Source organism: Etheostoma cragini, chromosome 18, assembly GCF_013103735.1.
Source record: "Etheostoma cragini isolate CJK2018 chromosome 18, CSU_Ecrag_1.0, whole genome shotgun sequence".
Classification (NCBI taxonomy): domain Eukaryota; kingdom Metazoa; phylum Chordata; class Actinopteri; order Perciformes; family Percidae; genus Etheostoma; species Etheostoma cragini.
The window spans coordinates 11,876,506-11,885,941 of NC_048424.1; the positions used below are offsets into that span (position 1 = coordinate 11,876,506).

At 39.3% G+C, this 9,436-nt stretch overlaps 1 protein-coding gene across 1 annotated transcript in view; it reads right to left on the reverse strand.

Annotated features, from left to right (window-relative positions):
* Window positions 1–6,853, reverse strand: part of pinx1 (PIN2 (TERF1) interacting telomerase inhibitor 1) — a 22,326-nt gene extending 15,473 nt beyond the window's left edge. The window contains exons 1-5 of the mRNA XM_034900046.1: window positions 6,720–6,853; window positions 5,707–5,816; window positions 5,524–5,616; window positions 4,274–4,355; window positions 3,364–3,456 (exon numbers count right to left, since the gene is read on the reverse strand). Of these exons, the coding sequence (XP_034755937.1) occupies window positions 3,364–3,456; window positions 4,274–4,355; window positions 5,524–5,616; window positions 5,707–5,816; window positions 6,720–6,738 (397 nt within the window). The 5' untranslated portion in view covers window positions 6,739–6,853. The remainder of the gene's footprint in view (window positions 1–3,363; window positions 3,457–4,273; window positions 4,356–5,523; window positions 5,617–5,706; window positions 5,817–6,719) is intronic.
* Between the last annotated feature and the right edge of the window lie 2,583 nt (window positions 6,854–9,436).

A 9,436-nucleotide genomic window follows, 5' to 3' on the forward strand; every position in this document is an offset into this window, starting at 1 on the left:
GGGGGGGGGGGGGGGACTGTGGTGTTTGTCATCTAGTGAACTCAGGTCAAACATAAAATTATGCCCAATCTGACCTTTCACTGTTTGGATGAGGAAGTAGCTGTCAAATTTCTCAGTCTTTTTGAGTTAAAACGTTAAAAGGTGGCTAAATGCCATTAAGCAGGATGAAGCATGTGCACTGCTGTGCTGCATTGGAAAGTGTTAGCGAATACATACTGGTTTCCAAGAAACAAGTGTCAGTACACATAACTAGTCAAACCAGACCACCAGATCACTGAGGCTCTACAGAAAAAAATCCGCAAACTTAAAAAATAAAATAAACTTGACGATGTCTAGTCATATCAATGTCCAAAAAAGTCAGAACTGGTGGTATATGATGTTTCTAAGGAAACAAATAACTTACTACCTGTGGCCCGTAGCCCTTTAGTATGACAATAGGCTGTGCTTCACATGGTCTGTCATGTTTTCATACCTTTCACACTCATACTGGCTGAAATACAAATATTTGTTTCGTTAAAAGCCCCAAGACTACGTTAAAGCCATCTGCACAGGGCAAGGGATGGAGAGCTGTAGTTAAATTCTTAACCATCAACCACCCTCGCTGCCGTGACAGGGGATAGATGGAGGTAGCAATTAAAACTGGGTTACTGGTTTATGCTGTGGGCCCCAGACCTCAGCAGTGGAGATTTTGGTGCCTCTCCCCACAAACAAAGGCCATCAATCCTCAGTGCTGGCAGTAAGGGAACCAGCCTGGACAGGATATCAATAAAAAAGTAGGAGCGAGTAAGGAGGAGGCCTGCGCTGAGACGGAGAGGGAGATGTTTGGGAGGTTCTTAAGATGCTTTTGTGGCCACAGCATTTTTTTGCATCGATGATTTTACAGATATATCAAATTAACTAATCGAATAATAACAAATGTATAGACAATACTAGTACTTAAGCAGGAAAGCATGGAATTTAGTATCAAATTACAGACTAAGCTAATTATGTCTTATATTTTTATGACTGGATAGGAAATCAGGTATTTAAAAAAAAAAGTTAAATTCAATGGTTGACCTTTGTCTGATCTCTGCACATCTAGAACCATAAGTAGTATCTGCCTTTTCAACCTCTCATGTAACATGCTTAGCAACACTAAATCTATTACTAAGCCTAAACTTGGCAAGAGCTTCGCAAGGAGGGGAGCCGGCTTCAGAGCAGTCAGTGGAAGCATGCAAACAGGCGTGGCTGGTTACATGTTGCCAAGTAACCCTTTGGTTGCCCATACCAATTCAGACCACAATGCAATGCCAACAGAAGCAAAAAAATCATTAATAAAACAACATTATCAAGGTGAGAGGACCATACACATTTCCAGCATAAAGACCTCCATTTTAAAACTGACAGTTTAACTGTCAACGCGCAGTTTATGATAGTTTATGCCTGCCAGACCACTTAGGGCAGGAGGAAGACTCAAGTTTCCAATCAAGTTATGCATCGTTTATGGACAAACGAGTAGTGCCAGCGTCCCGCCTGTTGCATGACAACAGTTGTCACCTCTTTTAAGTAGAAGTAGTGTTAAGTTGCCAAAAACAGGTCTAATACCTACAGAGCCACAAACTGGCTCAAGATTGAATTCCAGTGTAAACACATTTCCCCCCAAACTGCCTCCTGCTGTTTTCTGACAGTCTGAGAAAATAGAGATAGTGAAAGAGAGTGGGTGTTGAATGTCTTAATGTAACTAACAGTAGCAGTGTCAGGTGCAACTTGCTCTTTAGCTCCCCCCTGACATTTATAAACAGCTGGTGGTGATAATTGAAAGGATTTTCTTAAATGGATTAGAACTCGAAGTCAAGTGGGATCAGACTTTAAGATGAAAACAAGTTGGAGTGTTTCTGAAAAGAACTAGCTGTATAGCTGTAAGAATACAGAGGTGTGGCAATTCAATAGGCTCACAGTTTGGTAGGTTTCACAGTACTAGATATTGACAACATTTTACTAAAACGATTCCAGTACAAAATGCAAATAATATGTTACACATTCTCAATATGCTGAACTGTCATTAAGAAACTATAAACTAATGATAGAGGGATACATTCATAATCAAAGCAACAAACATATGCAGACACCCAATACGGGACATCAACCGAGGCAAGCGTTCCTTCGTACAAGTCAAAAAGATGGGGAGTGAGGGCAGGAAGCAGAGCATCTGGAGGAAAACCATCGCACGTCTAATGTCCCTGCTTCATGTCTTAAGTTTGCATCTGATCCACAGGGGAACTTTTTTTTTTTTTTTTGACTTTTTCGGGCTTCTGCCAAAGTAAGATCATAAAAACAGGGTGAGAAGGAAGAGACTGAGGCCAGATTTTATCTGACAGGGTCATCTAGTGGGTCACTCAGCCTCTGGGAGGTGTTTTTGGGGGCCAGTGAATGGATATGCCAGATGCCCCAAACAGGAAACAGGAAGTTGCTACTGGCTCTTCCAGGTGAGGCAAAAGTTGAGATATTTGTTTTCCCATGTATGTTGACCTGATGAAGTATATCTGAGCCCAATAACAAAACAAAAAAAAGACTTATGAAATACTTTAACACAATATTTAATGATCTCTATTCTTGCATTAGGAATTACTGTTTTAAAAAGAACTCACATTACTTAATATTACCACGTATTGCTAGATGGCAAATATAACACAAAACACCAATTATTAACGAAAACATTTCTTTATCTTAAATTGTATATCACACAACTATGCTCCAAGCTCAAGTAAAGCAACTCAGCAATAAAGTATGGGCTACTGGTTATTCATTTTGGTCTCCAGTGGTCCTGAACACCAAATTCCTCCTTGTGCCTATCAGTGTACTGGCCTTGACCAGAATATTTTGACTTCCTGACGTGTAAAGGAGTAATGAAAGTAGAAAGAAGAGTTATTAATAACCTCCCCGAGCACTGACCGGGCCAACTGACCCAGCACAGGCTGACAGAGCTCTGATCAGCATCTGTGGTCTGAGCCAAGTGCAAAAGGCTCAACAAGGGGATAAGGAGTATTTTTGTCTGTCTGGGTTGATTGTATGAAAGGTGGAAAACTAAAGACGTAGAGGCATACACTTAAGTTATTGGTGAGAGGAAAAAAATGTCTAGGCCTAAATTAGTACACCTTACAAATTAGCGCCTTGAAACAATTTTATCTAAAACAGCTAAACATTTTTCAGGAGATAATGTTTGTTATGCGCTGAACTCGTAAATCAGAATGGCTGAGTTTGTTCCAGGATACAAAAAGGTAATCAACGTAATGACTGTTGCGAATGAGAAAGGTCGACCCTGCATGCACATTTCTCCTAAGCTAGGTTTATCCCTCAGACCTCCTGCAGTAACAATAAACTCACCCTTAGTGAACTTCATGTAATGGACCCTCTTTTTGGAGGTCTTGGACTTCTCTTCCAAGCTGAATCCTTTCGGCTCCTCTGTTGGTGGAGGTTCTGTAGATATTTGAAAAATAATACAAAAGAAAATGTGTCTATGTGTAGTTACAAATTCATGTTCATCATCATTGCACATCTTTACGAACTCAAATAAAACAGTATTCTACAAATGCTTGGTTTACCAGAACAGTGATAAAGACGTTTATGTACGACGGTGACAGCTTTCTCTTCTAAATGTTGCAGTGCAGCACCCTCTACCGTCCAATAGGTGGACCAACCAGCCAGTAATGGCTGCACTGTAATATGCTGTGGTCTTGAAGTTTGATATAGAGCCACAGTGTTGGAAAAGTTACCACTGAAAGTATTATATATCGCATATTACATATTGCATGCAAGGGGTCATTCAATGCTTGCTGGAGTTAAGTATACATTGATGCATCAACTTTAGATACTTTAGTGTCAGTCATACCATATTCAATTCAATATGTATGTATTCTATGTCAGTACACACATACACACACACATATATACACACACACACACACACACACACACACACACACACACACACACACACACACACACACACACACACACACACACACACACACACACACACACACACACACACACACACACACACACACACACACACACACACACACACACACACACACACACACACACACGTCAATATCCATTTGCCAGATCTAATCAACTATTTATAGTCACTTTTTTATCAATTAAAAGATTTTCTTTAATTAGTATATGAAGAACAAGTGACACCGGTTTGAAGAGCAAACAGACTTGACCAAGACAAATAAATTCTCAACCCGTTAGTAAACAATATATGCACATTACAAACAATACATACCATTGCCGCTGTTTTGACCATGGCAGTTGTTCAGTTGAGCAAGAAGCTCATTAAAATCATCTTGGTGGGAAATCCAGTTATCCTGTGAACAGACCAGATGTCAACACAACAGAACCGGCAATTAACTTCAAAAGTAATAAAAAGGAGATAATTATGGATTTTTTATATTCAGTTACCAGTTTATTCGGTACACCTAGCTAAAACTAATGTAATCTAATACAACCACCCTGCCATCAATCCTCCCTTTGTGAAGGCTATAATGGTTTAGGTGTTGTTTTAACTGTGTGACCATTTTGAAGGATGAAGTGTGCGGTGGAGTTGATTGAATTGTGTAAACTGACGGATGTTTCTTATTTTATTACAGCCCATTTATATGAAAGAGTAGTTTTATATCATGAACATCTCTCTGTATAATGCAATAGTCCTATATACTATAAAGGAATTTTTGTCATTGTTAACAGGTTAGTCTGAGTATTTGTGTAGTCATTTACATCTAAACTCAATGAATGTCATTTTAGAGGGTCTAATATACCTTAGGAAAGATAGATAATAAATTCAAGGAGTTTAAATAAACCCCCTCAAGGCACATACAAATATACTGCTCCCATTCACTAAATCTACATCTACAAACAGCTCTATGGGTGATCTAATCACTATTATGATCTAATAACAGGTTCTCTTGGAAAATCATTAAAAAAAAGAGATTTTTTTTTGTACATGTTAAAGGCTAACTGTCTTTTTCAACCTGGGCACACTCTACAGATGTTTTTGTGTCTAAGTGATTGACGGGAACAACAGACTTTGACATTGGTCCAGTATTAAGCAAGATTGCTGCAGTGGCGAAACAAGCTACAATGTAATTTAATAGGGCAATTGTGCAGCTTGTATTTACGTTCACAATAGTGTTTGTTTTGCCATCGACAGGCTCAGATTAATATTCTAAGGGTCTGACAACCTTATGGAACAGATTTCTAAGGATGTCAACCTTTCTGTTAAAGAGTAAGATCCTTTTTTAAACTTTTTTTAGCCCCAGTCTGTGGCTGACGGTTACAGCGTTCACGCTTATTACTGGGCCAATTTCAAAGATTGTTGTTCCTATTGGTCACTTACATACACAAACATAGGAAAATAGGATCCTGGTTGGAAAAAAACAGTAGTTACCCTTTAAAATGAACAAAAATTGAGAAAGAAAAAATGAACAGACACAAAATGATTCAATGTTAGTATTAAGTCACAAAGTGTGTGCTCACCTCATAGCTGGCACTGGTTCCAAGACCATAGTTGTCGTTTTTAAGTTTTACTTTGATATGGTCAGTGGAGCCTTGCTCACTTCTGCCCAGGCCCTTAACATGAAAATAAAGGACATACCGTTGACACAGATGTTCACCAATTCATTTACACACTTTTGACCCAACCAGGAAAATCCATCTCACCTTGCCCTTGGACCAGCCCATTCGCTCCAGCATCTTCTGGCCGAATTTGGAGTCATCCTTGCTCCAGGTGCTGTTCCTGGGGTCAACAGACCACTTCTGTTTCCTCCGGGCTGGACAGAGAGAAGCAAAATCGTAACGTTAAAGTCATCCAACAAAACATACAACACAACAACACAACAAAACACAACAAAACACATTACATAATCAAACAGGACAAGCAACTCGCACGTCAATGCGACGCCAACTAGACCTTGTGTGTGTGCGTATGTGTGTTCACACACACACACACACACACACACACACACACACACACACACACACACACACACACACACACACACACACACACACACGTTACAACGCAGTGTCAACATATGACAGATAATAATGCGTTTATAAAACTTAATTTATAACAAAGCTATCAGATGTAACTTAGCCCTATTACAGTGTATACTGCACTGAACCTTTTATCATTTAAATACACACATTTTAAAACCTTACAGTATAGCGATAAGGTCGCTTGGTCAAATCATCGGGTTTTAGCCCAGATAATAATCCGGACAATGCGTGTCATCTGCATGTAATATCAACGGCTGACAACTGTCAACATTACGGAAATCAGAGCAGAAGCAATGCTTAAAAATCATGCTGAGAACAACTGAGAACAATATCAATGCCATAGCTTACATCAAATGTATTTAAAAAAAATTGTCAAATAAAATAATACAAATGCTAGGCGATTAAGCACAATATAGTTAGCTAAACTGAGCTAATGGAATGTTACTGCAGTGAGATACAGAGTTACAAGAGAAAGCACGTGTTTACTCAGACTGCTGTATCAATGCTAATGCTAGCTACCCGAATAGTTCAACAAGTACTGAATACTTTCGGAAGAAAGCCTTTCAATAGCTGGCTGCGGCGGGCTTTAGCGAACACAAAACATATCAATTCACGTTGTTACCGTGAAAGAAACAGGGAAATATCCGTCAAAACTCTGAGATAAATTTACGTACGCTCAGCAAGCATAGACATCTTGTGGTCCTTAAACAGCTAGAGGCAAGTCGCGTAGGGTTTCCCAAAAATATGCCTGAAGACAATATGTGCCCCATTCGTGATATGACCACGCTGGTTGTATATGACTTAAACAAATACAATATTTTCGTGTGTCCTATTCCATACGGATGAAAGTATGTTAATTTATATATTATTCTAACAATTATTATTAAAGTTATTTAAATAATATCACAGCAAATGATTATCTTAGCCGACAGAGAGCGCCACAGCCACATCATGAAACTTGCTACTTGTGCTGGGTCACTCAGGTTCAATGAACCCAAAACGACATCCCAAATATATTATATACAGCATATTATATTGAAAATGTAATGTTAGCATTCAACAAAAATGTAATAATTACAAATAACGTTGTTTAAAATAAACATATAATATCCTTGAAACGATATTAACATGTCTTTCAATGGCCATGCAACAACAACAACATATGTATTTTTGGTCAGCCAATCAGCTGACATCAGTCCACTAATTTATTTGTAAGCTCCACCCAAAACTTACATATGATCTGCCCAACTCAAACAAAGTGTTGCTTAATGTGTTCTTGCTACAACAGCCAATGTCATAATGTTTTTGCTGATGCATGTGATGCACGTAAGCCTCAGCTGTACAAGGTTACAGTGTTTGAGCTTCTTTTTGTACTAACACAAATATCACAACCACACACGATCATGAACGCCTCAACACAGTGCAAAAAGCTGAGTGACTGCATTGAAGGGAACACATAAGTAGACAAGCATCAGCTTGTCTTCCAAGTACTCATTTAAACTAAAACTAAAAAATATTTTACTACCAACAAAAACATTTGCCTTCTGAAACAAGACAACACGTCCAACTGGACTGGATTCACATAAATATGTAAGTCCCCTTATGTCACTTATAATCAACATATAAGACAACATACTAACCAAAATAAACCACCAGTCACCACGGCATTGTTAGAAAGCTAAAACTAGCAGATGGTAGCATCAGAAACATAAGTGGACAGTGGTAGTGGATGTTACTGGGTGGTTGCTTTAGTCTCAGCTTGAAGTTGCTATTAGGGTGTTACAGTGTGTTAAAGTTACTGATTACAATTAAACACTGTAAAAAATGAGTGGCATTGAGCAACATCTGGGTTACGAAAGCTTTCTGGGAACACTTATCAGCCCTGCGAAAGGGAAAAGCTTTAGGCTTGATATGAGGGTGTGTTTACATATCTTGTGTGCCTAAGGACATAACACATAGGCATAATATTTATTCATCCCCAGGAATATGATTTGTGTTATGTTCTTTGAAAAGGGTCAGCTTGTGTCACCTTCAGGAGTTGTTTTCCTCTGGAAGGAACCACAGTTTAAAATGTTTATATTAATGAACAAACTTTTACTTCCATGGGAATGACAATCATAAATGCCACAGCATCTCGTCCTAATGCACGTTTTTACTTGTGGGATTAAAGTAAACAAGATCATATCAGCTATTGCGCAAGAGTTAGACTGTTTGAAAGACATAATCAGTTTGTTCAGTACTGTGGAGCTCTAAGCGAACCCTACATATGTGGTTAGAAATACAGCTTGAAGCATGGGATTGAGGTGTGGTTGTATAACAGGGTGAGAAGTCTGAAAGGGCTCAGTGACAGTGACTATTGTCAACCTGACTGTGTGTTAAAAAGAAGCAGACAAAAAGGAATCATGATACTGTGTGGTATTGTTGCATCTGACCTCATTCCATTTTTCACCCATCTTCTTTGTTCTCACACTGAGAAAGTTGGCTGTATGTTACTGCCATTTTGTCCTAATTTAAAAGGATTAAAACAAAACTTTACTATGTACTCACTATGAAAAGGTTAGAAACATCATTCAAAATGTACATCTCAGGGATCATTGAATCTTAGAGCTCATAAATGTGACATTGAGCTTCACGTCAACATGTATTTTCTGACCATCGTATTCCTGTTCCGGACTACTGGAGCAGAGAAAAGATCAGTTCTTTTTTGTCTCCTAGGAGGATGTTCTTTTTCGCAGCAAGGCAGCCTAAAAACACAAAATCATAAACGTAAAGACCATTTAACCAAGTGAGACTGTAATAAGTGCCTAAAGAGTTTTGCTTTTTGATGAATTCACTTCTGTCCTTCCATAATTGTGAAACACCGTTACACATGAGCATGGGATTAAGGTGTGGTTGTGTGACGGGGGGAGAAGCCACAAGACTGCAGGCTACATTTTTTACTCAGCTGACTAAAAGCCAGTGAGTGATGTACAGTAGCACTGTAGTACTGTACAGCAGTACTGTAGACATTCATCTCGAGGCTAGAGGAGAGAGGAAGGTGGTGGTGGCGGGGCCTTGGACCGTTATTACCACGGCAACAGATCTCAATGTAGAATAACAGAGTGGCACAAAGTGTGAAGGCGTTTCAGGCCCACTGCCCAGCAGCTCCCTCCCCTGGCCTTCTTTATGTTTATGTTCTTCACCTTCTGCTCCAGGCCGACATTAGATGCGACCTACTCTGATTGGCTGGAGGAGGGACTGCTGGCGTACGTGCACACACAGAGAGACTATTACATAACACGCTGCTTTCCCTTGCTAGAGAAAGTAGAATGTGTCTACAAGTGCTTCTTTATTTCGGTTTCAAAACACCTTCCTCCACTGCCCTCCAATGGAAAGCTTTGTCTGAGAGGCA